The sequence below is a fragment of the Eucalyptus grandis genome, chromosome 7 (assembly GCF_016545825.1).
Source record: "Eucalyptus grandis isolate ANBG69807.140 chromosome 7, ASM1654582v1, whole genome shotgun sequence".
Taxonomy (NCBI): domain Eukaryota; kingdom Viridiplantae; phylum Streptophyta; class Magnoliopsida; order Myrtales; family Myrtaceae; genus Eucalyptus; species Eucalyptus grandis.
Window position 1 is genome coordinate 40029033 of NC_052618.1, and position 13500 is coordinate 40042532.

At 37.5% G+C, this 13500-nt stretch overlaps 1 protein-coding gene across 1 annotated transcript; it reads right to left on the reverse strand.

Annotated features, from left to right (window-relative positions):
• Positions 1–4690: 4690 nt before the first annotated feature.
• Positions 4691–9395, reverse strand: LOC104415919. The gene is made up of 4 exons (XM_010027348.3): positions 8890–9395; positions 7879–8519; positions 5847–6044; positions 4691–5120 (listed from the first exon to the last, which is right to left on the reverse strand). The coding sequence occupies exons 1-4, from the start codon at positions 9149–9151 to the stop codon at positions 5076–5078; spliced, it is 1146 nt and encodes a 381-aa protein (XP_010025650.1). The 5' UTR covers positions 9152–9395; the 3' UTR covers positions 4691–5075.
• Between the last annotated feature and the right edge of the window lie 4105 nt (positions 9396–13500).

Genomic DNA, 13500 nt, shown 5'->3' on the forward strand with positions numbered 1-13500 from the left:
TAGCAATTGTTTCTTTTTGCAATTTTAAAAATACTAAAACTAAAAAACTTAATTTGGTCACACTAAATGACTTTTCAAATATATGTTTACCAAACAATCTTGTATTTCCTAAAGCACTTTTCAGTTATAGTTTACTAAATAGTCTAACATTTCGGAAAACTCCTTTACCTCAAAGATATTTGCATTTTCCTAATGGCATTTCCCCAAAACCGAACCAAACGGGCTCGAAGCAGGGGTGTCAACAAACGAACTAAATCGAATCGAAAAGTTCAATTTTTTTGGTTCAATTCATATAATATTAAAAATCGAATTTTTTTTTATCAAGTTTGCTTTTTTCTATTCCAATCACCCAACCAAATTGATAAAATCTAAATTTTTTCCTTTTATTTTATAAAAATCATTTTTTCTTTCTTTTTCTTTTTCCTTTTTTTTTCCCTTCTTCTTCCTTGGTTGATCTCGGCCACGGTGGCAGCTAGCTATTGGCCGAAGCAAGCTGGAGCCATAGGTTTGATGAGGCTTGAGCTCGCCAAATTTCGACGAGGTCGAGCCTCGCCAAATTTGGTCACATGGGCGAGGCTCAAGCTTGCTTAGCTTGCACGGATCTGGTGGGGTTGAGCTCGTCATAATCTAGCGAGCTCAAGCCTTGCCAGCCGGTGGCAAGGCTCTTGCTCGCCTCGCCCGATCGCCTACCGCTAACATGGCTAGCGACTAGCCAATGAAAAAGAAGAAAAAGAAATAAGAAATAAAAAAAATAAAATAAATCAATTTAAAAAAATAAAAAATTTATTGTGGGAAAATATTTTCCTTACCAAACAGCAAAAAAATTTCTAGATCATTTTCAAGTTTCAGCCGAAAATCGGAAAATATGGTTATTTTTCCAAAAAATGACTTATTGGAAAATTATTTCTAAAAAATCATATTTTCCGCGAAACGAACGGAATCTTAATGAAATGTTAATTTGCTTGGGCTCTAACATTTTTTCACTAATTTTAGACCACTTCGCCATTTCGTAATTTGTCCAATTACAATTAGTAAATTAAGATAATATAAAATTCATTCATCTTTTTTGTAATTAAAATTCATTTATTGGTACCATTGATATTTCTAATTATATCCGCGGAGATGTGCAAGACCAATTCTTCTCCAAGGGTATTATGTGAATTCACAATACAAAGTACACAATCATGGATTGTGTCCTCAAAACTTCATTATGTATTATATGTATACGTTACATAGATTTCATGCAAAAAAATTAGAATCTAAGTGTCTTTTAAAGTGATAAAAATTAAGTAAAATGCTAATATTAAAGTAATTGAATTCTTATGGAATTTAATATTACATTTTATTTATTTTCACGTGGTAGCATTCGCAAAATTATTTTCATTTGGAAAAGTGATAGCAGTATATTGAATTTATTTTTTCACCTAATTAGAAAAATGAAATTCTTATTAAAACCAATGAATTTTTTATCTTGCTGGGCAAAAGATAATTTGATTGGAAAATTAATCTTACAATATATAAAAGCAAAAAAAGAAGAAGAAGAAGAAGAAGACAAAAACAAAGACAAAAGTAAAAATAAAAAAACTGAACCAAATCGAACCGAATTGAACGGGTTCAATTTGGTTTTTTTGAAAAACCGAACCAAACTACTTACACCCCTAGTGAGAAGGATAGAGTGAGAAGGTTAAGAAGAGCTCCAAGAGAGACTTGCCGTCTAGGAAAAAATATAAAACACAATAGACGATAAAAACAAAAATAACAAGCTCGGATAATTACAATAGCCTACCTTATGTCTTTGCTCAGGTGAAATCATCTAATATCTGTTTACACTTCATGAACCTTTTATTTTGCTAAAAACTATTATATCATCATCATTCACTACTTCATCACTTGTATATACTTAAAACTGGGAAAATCACGGTCCAATTAAGAAATCGAGTAACACAACTCTAAGAAAAACTTGCTTTTCAGTAATTAGTGAAATTGGCTAGTTTTACATGGTTTCCGGGTTGGCAAATACATAGCAGCCATTTAGCTAGAGGGTTTAGCGGTGCTATTGCTCTTCTGTTTCCTTTTTTTTTTTTTTTTTTTTTTTTTTTTTCTCTTCTCTTTTTCCTTCTTGTTTCTTTTTGCAATCAAGAGTCGAGTTTTGGAGTATACACCGTGTGCGAAGCAAATTCTCTCTCTGGGTTTTCTTTGGCGGGTTCATCCAATACTATATAGCTTTCTTGCTTTCCTGTCTTTACGCTTAAAGCATTCACGAATTAACTCCTCTGCTGCGTCTTCCACCTACTTCCTTGCAGTCACGTTGATTATTCACACGTGTTATTTTTCACGAATGCTCATCTGCCTTTCCTTTATTGATGGATCATCGAGGGGACTAGCCATGAGTTTGTTTTTGTTTTGAAAAAAGGAAAATGAGAGTGTGATCTTTCACTCAAAGGAGGTTGACGGTAGGCTCTAGTAACTTTTTGGCCGTTAGATATGCTCAACTGATCGGTGAATGGAGTCCCTCTCTGTGAAATTTTCCTGGAAACACGAGGACAACGCAGTTTGGCCTATGCTAAGGGCAGGTTTCCAAGTTTGGATCCTCACACTCTCTACCTCGCACGCGTAAACAGTACAGCTGGTTCTTGAATTGTGAGAGAATGGAGAGTTTTCATATTAACTCCTCTGCAGCTCTCTCTTGCGTCTCCCAACTACTCCCACATCAAAAGCGAACCGTCCTTGATTAACGAGACAGAGTAGAAGTAATAGCGAATGCCCTTACAAGACAAGCCGGTCTCTCTTTCCGTTGTTTCGGAGAAATAAATTCAGTAGTTCCATTTTGATGATTGCTGATATTAACTCCTTGCAACGTTCCTGCGTCTTCCACCTACTCCCACATCAAAAGCGGAGCCTCATAAGAAACCAGTCTCTTTCCTCTGTTTTAAAGACATACATTCAGAGAGTTGAATGAGATGGGTGAAGTGAAAGAGACCTTTGGGCTAATCAATGGAAGTGATGGGAGTTGTTGACGGCCCTGTTTCCGATGAAGCGGCGTCTCTTTGCGCATCCACAAGATGCACGCACGATGAATGCACTTACCTTCGCCTCTGCATCACTTGATGATATGCATCTTGACAGATTCCGAACATATTGATCAGCTGATTCAAGACGTTGGGATATAGAAGCAAAGGTTTCGACTACTAAAAGTTGCTTAGTCACTTGAACAAAGAATGCAGCCATATCTCCAAATGAAAACTATATTCAACCAATTTCTTAGACTAAAATTCCAAGAAAAAATGAAGAATTATATCAGTACCCCTCCATATCCTATGTATTCTCAACAAAGCCTTATCACCCTTATCAGCTTATTAGTCATATTCACACAACTTTCAAGTTCATCGAAGGATCAACAAGCAGTTCCAAGAACTGCACTGCCGATTCCCCCCCACGACAAACTTTCAGACGACCTATCCAAGATTAAGCGTGGGGATCCTAGTTTGGAATGAAATTCCTTTCTGAGCTAAATGTTTCCTTTGGTGGTGTTTCCATCTCGAATCATCTACTACATTCACCGCAATGATTAAGTTCACCTGCTGAGAATGTGTTGTATTGGGTTAAGATGATGAGTTGATTGACCTCTGCATTGTCATATCATCGTGCATATAGACTTGTGACGATATAAGCAGAAGTTGTCGATTCGATTGTGTACACGGGATTTAGCGATGGTTGTTCTTCCAGTGCAAAATATCAGGTCACAAATGCTTGGAGATCAACTACATTTGCAGAGATCATGGCCACAAAAATAAAATAGAAGAAACAAGCATGAGAATCCGCTTTTGCTTTATGGTGTGTTGATCATGGCGGTGGCCCACTGGACACGTGGCGATCATTGGTGGGGAAACCTATTGAAGAAATGAGGGAGATGCTGACGGATTCCAGCTAGAGCACAGTGGTGCTCTGCCCTCTTTTCTCTTTTGTTCTTTCTTCTTTTTTCTTCTCCTTTTCATTTTTATTCTATCTGCACTCCTGTGGCATTCCGGTTGCGGAAGAGTGACCGGGGCAGAGAGAAAGGGGAGGAGAGAAGAAACTTGATAACCATGTAGGAAGATTTCTTATGCTGATGATTTCCTTTCCTTTTTCTAGGTTTGCTGAAGGCGCAGATACTTTCCGGGTTATCCTTCCTGTGGCTGTGCCGTATGAAGTTGTCGAAAATGGTTTCAGCTGTGTGTTGAGTGTTGGCATCTCGTGTCTACTTGTTAAATTGCTCTGATCTCAATGCGGAGCTTTCTATTTCACGGAAGTAATCAGTGTCTTCTTCTGGATTTCTTTGATTCTTGGATGTAAAGATTCATATGATCTTTTCCGTTCCAGGGGTTGTCCATGAAAAGCTTGCACTTTATGATCAGGCACATATACGAAACAGCATTTGCGAGAAGTACTTCAGCTTTCAGGCAAAGCTAATCGAAGATGACATACAACAGTCATTGTTCATTAGCCACAGTTGGCGTGATACATTATGACTCTCGAATGCTTAATGCAAGTTTCCCATCTAACGAGGCCTTATACCTTCCCGTCTCTCACTTCTCACCAATCCTTACAAACAATAGGGTGCTATTGATGCAATTCAGCATCTGGCCATGAATGGAAGGAAGACCGATATGTTTATTTACAGTGTGCTAGCAGATGAGAAAAAAACAAATCATCATGAATTGACAAGGGCTAGCAACTTCTTTATTAGCTATGGATAGATGGTAACGACAACAGAGTAAAAGAAATTTGAGAACGATGGATACAGTGTACTTCTATTGCAAAAGTATCACTGACCCAACGATGGTATTAATCTGGAGAGCAATACAAAACATAATTTAAGAGCTAACATCTCTCTGCAAACAGCAAGAGCAGACGTAATCCGTGGTATCCCCTGCTTGATGGGTATGTCTCTCATTCAAATGGCTGATCTCTTTTTCATCACGATAACGAGTCCTCAACTTATGAAGCTTGAGTGCTCACGCACCGACAGCCAAACATACTTGAAACCGAGTCTAGACTTCCGGCATTATTTTGGAAGTTTTGGCTGTCATTGCTCTTTATACATTATCCAACGATGCGGATTCAAGCATTATCGATATCTCCTGCAAAATAAATGGTGCATTGCATCAAATATGATTGATAACTGCAACAGGCAGCAGCAAGAGACTTCAGTTCCTCAAAGGAAATCACGAGCACAAATAGCAGCACCACTTACACCATATTTAACCTCACTTCACATAACGGGACAAATATCATCATGGTCAGCCCAGATGTTCTCAATGTGAAAGTAAGTTCAATTCAAGAGAGAAACTGCAAATAGATTGTCGAGGCTAACAGTCCTTAGGATTTCCATAAGCCTCACTTAAAACTGTGCCTATCGACTGAATGTTAAGGTTTCAAAATTGGATGTTATCTAGTCCGTAGACATGCACTCAAGCACATTATATTATCTCCTTCTTGGCAACAGCCATAATATGAAGGTCCGAATCCAGTTACTCATAAATAATGGTACTCCTGTAGAAGCATTAACAGCCAGATGTCCTTTTCTGTTTATAATTGCAGAGCCAATCTCCTTATAATATGAGACGAAAGAAAACAAAAACATGCGACACTATCTAAATCTTTGCTTACCCCAGAGAGCTAAGAACATATCTATGCTTACTTTAAACTGAATTAGGGGAAACTACTTTTTTGGATGAACTTCCATGAGAATCTTATAGGGAGAAAGAGATTCCAGCATTTGATAAAACTGGGCTACACACACCACTCTCTCTCTCTCTATGTGCATCCGTAAGATGTACACATGCAAGCACACTGAATGCACTTACCTTCGCCTCTGCGTCACTTGATAATATGCATCTGGATGTGATAGCACGGCCATTATCGAACAGCCATCCCGCCTCACTACAAGTTTCACCATTTTCTCTTCCTCGAAGTGAACACCACAACTGTTTTGGAAGCAACACCAGGTTACTATCGTCCCTCGCCAATCTTTGTACACCAACCTCCATAAGTTCCAAGAGTTTCTGAAATCATTTGACAGATTACGAACATATTGATCAGCTGATTCAAGCTATTGGGATATAGAAGCAAACTTTTTGACTAGTAGAACTTGCAATGTTACTTGAACAAAGTATACAGCCACATCTTTAAAAGAAAACTATATTTGACTAACTTTTAGCCTGATTTCCAAGAAAAAAAAAAGAAGAAAAACTAAATAAATACCCAATCTGCATCCTATGCATCTTCAACAAAGCCTTATCACCTTTATCAGCTTATAAGTCATAACTACACAATTCTCAAGTTGATGGAAACATCACCAAGCAGTTCCAAGAACTACATTGCTGATTACCCCCCAAGGCAAACCCTCAGATGACCTATACAAACAACCTACAAGATTGGGGGGATCCTCACTTTGGAGTGAAATTCCTTTCTTAGCTACTATGCTTCCTTTGGGCTGGTCCGATGAACTCTGTCATCTTTTCTACGATCTACATATGCGGTATTCTATATACATAGCCAATGTATACTCGGAGAGAGTAAGAGTGTGAAGGGATATTGTTCTTATGATACAATGCAATGATTTTTGTTTTTTAAAGATAAAATGATTCTCTATTCTTTTTTTTAATAGTTTGGTCATGCCATAAGCCTCAACCGTTATTTCCAAAAAAAGCTTAAACCTTGAAGAAATTTGATATCAAAGGTTGTAGAACAATTAGAAGCATTTGAAAGATCTTTGAGTGATGATTTTCGGATTAATTGAAGTCCTTAAAGGCAGCTCTCACAAAGAAAAATTCAAATGAACAGAGAAATGAGTCAATTATAAAACCAAAATGAGGTGCAAACAGCTGACTGCCATAAAAGACACAAGAGATGATATCAAAGGCACCAATGATAGTTCAACCAGAATGTATTGATAATGAGCCATGACTCTCCTTCCAATTGAATTTGAAGATAATAATAAGAAAACAAAAACCAATTTCATTCTCACTTTTACTCCATTACCACTTTTTCTCCTCTATTTCTCCAAATACCAATTTGCATCATTAGATAAAATGTTATGGGCAAAAGACCAAATTGCCCTCCATCTAGAAAACAAGCATAACTCTCAACTCACCAACCGCAAAACCCATCTAAGCTGCAAATTTGTATCTAAGATGCTCAGGATTGAAAGTGTTAAATCTAAAAATAAAGGAGTGAAATTGGCAATGGAGTAAAATATGAGGATGGTATTTGGTCTTTTCCCATAATAAAAATATGTTCAATCGTCTAAAATCCTTTCCCAATATGAATCTAGGAAGATCGTTGGTTCCATAACCTTGAATTCTATGTGATAGTACTAGCATAGTCATGCTGACGAAACATCAACACCAACACTTTTGCCTCAAGTTTGTGACATCATACTTGATTTGGTTTAAAAGATTTACCAAACAAGTCAAGATCATCAGAAGATAACCACAGCGCTTTCAGAAGAACAACTATTCTCGTCTCCTTATCCTCTTCTATCTATATAGCGTTGTTCCTGACAGCCCTACAAAAGTTCGGGATTTTTATCGCACAAAAGCTGAACTCACAATCAATGGGAATGACTGAAAAGACGACTAAACTATGTCCCATCTATGCATCATGCAAGACAGCACACCACTAAAGAACATAATAGATTAATTCGGTTTATTGCAACATCATCACAGAGCATCACCAAAAGAAAAAGCAATGCCTATGTGTAAAGAGAAATAAGTCTGGACCAGTTTAGTGAAGAAGAAAGGAAAAAGGGTCATCAGTAACTAAGGATCCATGTATGAAACACCATACAAATAGACTTTAGTGAACACAAAAGTGAATGAAGGGAAGGAAACTCACATCTTGAGAACAGTGGAAATCCACCGTAGAAGTGGGGCCCTGCCAAACACCGACAACATCAGAAGCTGCCGTGGCAGGAGTAGATGCAAAAGCAGAATCGCGGATAGCACATCCCCCCAGTTGGTCGCCATTTCTAAATGGCCCATACCATTGCTCACAAAAAACCCTAACACCTTTAAGCAGAACCTTGTTGTTGGACACATGTATGACCTGAGTTATCCTCACACGGGACTCCCGGTCTAGGGGACTAATCAAACAAAACTCCACTTCCAACATCTTATCTGTGACCTTATCTTCCATTGGCCAAACAGAAACATAACAGCCACTAGATTGATAGGCAAATGCGGAAGCTTTGTTGTTTGCTTCCCCAACACATCTCTCATCGATACTGTAGCGCGTGGCTGCATCAGCTTCACATCCCACGGTGGGAAGCAACTTAATCGTCTTGTAATCAAGAATACGCTCTTCAGCATTTGCAAGAGTAGGGCACTGAGTCTGCCAATCAAACACTTTCACCTCCCACTCCCTGTAAGCTTCAGGCACAACCGACTCAGGAAGCTCAATCGGCTTCCCTTCAATGGAGAAGTCCGCCCCAAACCCATCCCACTCGCCAGATATGTTTCTGGCGAATTCTCCCCAGGCTATTCACATGCACAACATCGAATAGAAAACCTCAGGCAATTGAATAAAGCTCTCAATTCAAACATCATTACAAACATCATTGCATTTTTGCTAAAGGAATCTAACCAGAACCATGACAAATGAAATCGCTCCTAACAGCCTTTTGACCAGATTAAACTGAGTAAAAGAATCAGTTTTAAGATATATGAATTCAGAACAATGAACATTCACTTCAATCACACGATCGTTCCCTTTTTGAAACCAAGCCACGGTGGAACACCGCTTCCAATCTTCTACAAGAGCAAACTCAGTGAAGATGAAATTTTCCCGCATACCCACTACTCCGCAGACTGAAATATTATCAAAACAAGAAGAGAATTCGTCACTTACCATCGATGGTACTCTCCGGAACTTCGACACCCGGGATTGGCGAGCCGGCTATGGACGGCGAAGCGCAAGGGGTCGAAGGGAGCCGAGCTTGTTGGGACAGAGAGAAGGAACTGCAGCGAAGGCCAGGGGTGGTCAAAGGGTGAAAAGTCCGAAGCTTCTGAAGCCTCGGCGACGGCGGAGGAGCAACAATATTGAGGGGCGTCCTCGCGCGGGATGAGAGTATGGAAGTCCTGCTCGTTGCAGAGGCCGATGCTAATGCCATTTACTCAGACGATCTTCGCTCTTCTTCTTCTTCCCTTCGAACCCAGATGAAGAAGAGGATGACGAAGGTGGTGGGAAGCGAGAGAGGCAGAAGAGTGGATGGGCTCGAGCGAGGACCGAGACGGAGACACGCACGCGCGGACCAGAGAAGAAGAGCACCAGTCGAATTCGGTAAGGCGAGAGAGAGAGAGAGAGAGAGAATGGGCTTGAATAAAAATTGAATCTTGCGGAGTGGCAGGGGAATATTCTTGTTTGAGCAGGGAGTCACGAACCACTTTTGATTCCCTTAAGTACTCCCCAAGGCATGCGATCTTTATGTGTAAGTACAGAAACGAAAACTATATGGAGCGAAATACAAATGCATATGCGCCCGTCATTTTTCTTTAAAGCATGTGATAAAAGATTTCAACAAGGTTAATATCACTAAAACCCTTAAACCGATACACACGTAATAAATATATTCAAAATTAATTAATTTATCACAAAAACCTCAAATTAATACATTTGTGACAAATTTACTTTTATTAGTTTTCATTAAATTAAATTAATACAACAAAAAACTACAAATCAGTACATTTGTGATAAAAGAAGGATAAAATCACAAATAGGTACATTTATCAATTAACACGTATTATCCAACTTAATAATTTGATGATCAAATTTAAGAAAAACTAGTTTAGGGTTAATTTGTTACAAGCGTATAAGTTTATGAATTTTTTTAAATAAAAAATTAATTTAAGGTAAATTTATCATAAATTTATGCTCTCAAATAAATCACTGAGTAGTCCGTAGCTAAAAGGTGGTCCCTAGAGGACTCGAATAAGAGGTATTGCAACTGACTTGGTTTTCCCTAATTCTAAGCATGGATCCCTTCATTGGTATCATAGCCATGGTTCCATTTATAACTGAATTTGTTTAATGCGCTTAAATGGTGAATTCAGTACTAAGAAAATTTTCTCTTCATTTTGGCTGATTCGGAAATTACTCTAGTAACTCTCAATGCTCCTATCACTCTATCTCCATCTCCATTCTCTTCATCTCTAGTTGAGTTTCGTGTGTCAAATGCCTCCACAGTTAACTTTATGAATTTTCTTTTAGTGATGATACAAAAATCTCTAAAACATAGCTTCCCCTCATGAAACCCTATTCGGCTTTTGCTAAACCATCTTCTTCATTTTCCCCTATCTACTCTATACGACCTTATTCGTCATACTCCGAAAGAAGTAAGAGAATATGTGCAATCTTCCAAGTTTGACTAGCATCCTATTTCAGCCATTGAAAATGAGTATTTTGTTACTCTTCAGATTTCCCAAAAATTTCCTAAACAATAGACCCAAAAGGATACTTGCATATCCATTATGGAGATGCGCATCTTGCACTCACTTTTCATGGTTGAAAAGACTTGTCAGTCATGGCCAGAATGGCCCTATTAGACACTTGGTTCTTAGAATATCAGCATGCTTATATTGGCATTGTCCAAATCACCCCGAATGCCGAGATAGTCTTTGTAACCTTATATCCAAATTTCAATGTTGCTCTTTTGGATTTTCAATTACTTCCTTCTCAACTCACAGAGGCACCTCACATTGCTAACTCCATTGCTACAACCCTCCATTATTAAATGGTCTATCATATGTAGAATCATGCCCTTGATCTCAACTTCCACAATGGAAATGAAGATGCCATGTTCACCTCCATGCAAAATGATCAAGCCTCTTATATCCATGTCCTTAGGTAGAGCCCTAAAGAAAAGTTGGCCAAGCTTCTCCTAGAGACTTGGATTACCAATTATGAAAAGTTACATCAAACCAATAAACCACTTAAGTCCTTAGATTCTAAATTCATCATGAAAAAAATTGGCAATGCTGCTATCATGTTCAGTAAGAAAAAAAAAAAAAAGTCTTTCTATCTTTCAAACTCTATTTATGATCTAGCCTTGTGTTCCCAATCCAGTCCCTAAGCCAGACCCACAGAAACTTGTCTAGTACTTCTAAAGTGATGGAAATCTTCTCCATTATTAAAAAGACCCCTATGGTCATTGTTTATGAGATTCATTTTGTCAATGTTCTTCATGTACAAATTCCCGTAATGAAGTAGACCTAGCTACAAAATCAAAGCAAAAAGCCTGAAAGACTAAAGATGGTTTATACCAAAGATATTTGAATAGAGATCCCTCTATTATTCCCCATCTTCACCTTCGTATAAAAATCCAATTGTTTCTCCATTTTACAAACCAATCCTTAAATGGGCAAAAAAAGCATTCAATTCCACTTGAACTTCCAAAAGAAACATCATCTCATGAAGAAGTTAACTCTTCTATTTCGATGTTCCAAGAAACATATTTTCTCTCTCTCAATCAAGGACCCTCTTCTAAGCTTTCTTTTCCTGCCATTGAAGAATTTATTGATCCACGGGGAAGGTATCGTTATGTCCCAAAAATACATGCTTCAACTTATGTGGATGAACATAGAAGGCAAAAAAGGACTCATGTTACTAAAACTATTTTAAACTGGCAATCAAAGACTCTTTTGACACATAATAATGCTTTCAAAACGATTGATTATAAAATTCTTGATATAAATTGAGATCTCAACGGATATGATGAATCCACCACAAAAATGCTTTCAGATTTCCAAAAAATGCTTCATGCCTTGGAATCAAGACAGCATTTTGGATATTCTCATCTTAAAAGTCAAAGGCTTAAATAGAGAAGCTCAAAAGGTAAATCCAACTCCTTGAAGAAAAAAAAAATTCAAGTCTTATAATCCATTCCCTACTTTCCTAAAACTAAATATTCTTTTCCACCACTACAAAGCACTTCAGTTTTTACTACTCTTGTAGAAACTTTTAGTAAATGAGATAGAATTGATGTGGTAGAAATGATAAATCGCCTCTAAGAAATGGACATGCTAAGGAAGGAAAAAGGAAAGGAGAAGATTTCTGAGGAATCCTCCAAACCGGCTAAGTAAGATTTGAACCATATGATGTTATCCAATTTGTTGGAATCATTCTTAAGAGACCTAAGCAATTGGGAGGATAAACAGTTTAATCCTACGAATTTGTTAGATCACGCTCAATCTTTCCCAAAACCAATCCTCCCAATCGACTTAGACTTAGGCTCAGAACTAGACTCGATATCCCTTTCATCCTCTTCCTCTTTTTCAATCCCTGCTATAGAATCATTTTCCATTGTACTAGCCACATCTTCAATATTTATGGATGATCCACTAGAACAAGAAATCAAATCAAATCCTTTCGAACTAGAGGTTATGCAACTAAATAACCCATCTCAGATTCCTACTTCTTCTTCTAAACAGTTTTTCATCATTGATGATATTCATATCCTAAATGACCAAAAAGATTTGAAGAATTTCATTACTAGCTCAATACTCGAGCTCTTACCATTGAAAGTAAATACAAGATCATCCTCAAATTTGTCACAAGATTTACTGAGGTGGACAAGCGCAATTTCTATTGTTGGTAGATTTTGCTGAAGCCATCGAATTTGTCTACCACTTTTTCATTAGTAAACCCATTGATCTACTTAAGCTCAAAAGAAGAGAATATTTTCAAAGAAAAAATTGTTATCTCTAGAAAATATATCTTGATCAACATTATAGAGAAATGCCCAAACCCTTTTTTGGCCTTGATCTGATGTAAAATTAAAATAAGTTTTTTAGGCCTCTATTTCGAGAGAGCTTCCCCAGCAAGTTGAGAGGTCATTTCTCAACATATAGAGAAAAAAATTGTGGACATTCTCTTCAGAAAAATACAACAAGAAATCCATCTCTGTCTTGATAATTTGTGTCTCAAACACAAGATGCTGAAAAATTACATTAGAGATAATCGAGTGCTTAATGGTGCTTATTCTTGCCAGCATCTTAAGAGCAAGTGTTTCAAAAAAGATTGCAATGGCTCTTGTGAAAAATATTCTAGAAAAAAGAAGCATTTCAAGAAATACAAGGTGGGAAGATCCAAGCATGGATCCAAGCGTTTTCGAAGAAAGAAAAAATGGAGATTTTTATGAAGAAGGAAAGACCGCTTAGGTCGCAAAAAATCAACCAAATGCTTCATCTGCAATTAGAATGGTCATTTTGCTAAAAATTGCTCCCAGGTGAAAAAAGAATAGAATCACTTGATACACCATATTGAATTTGAAACTGCTATCTCCCTTGAGAATGATGATGTCGAATCATTGTTTTACATTGATGAAAATCCATCTAAACAAACTCTTTGTGTTATTTCTTACTATCAAACCCCAATGAAATTGATTTTGATTTAGACTATGAAGATCTTTTCATCTGTCTCTAACATCTACATCTACAAACCCTAGTATCTACTCCAGCCAAG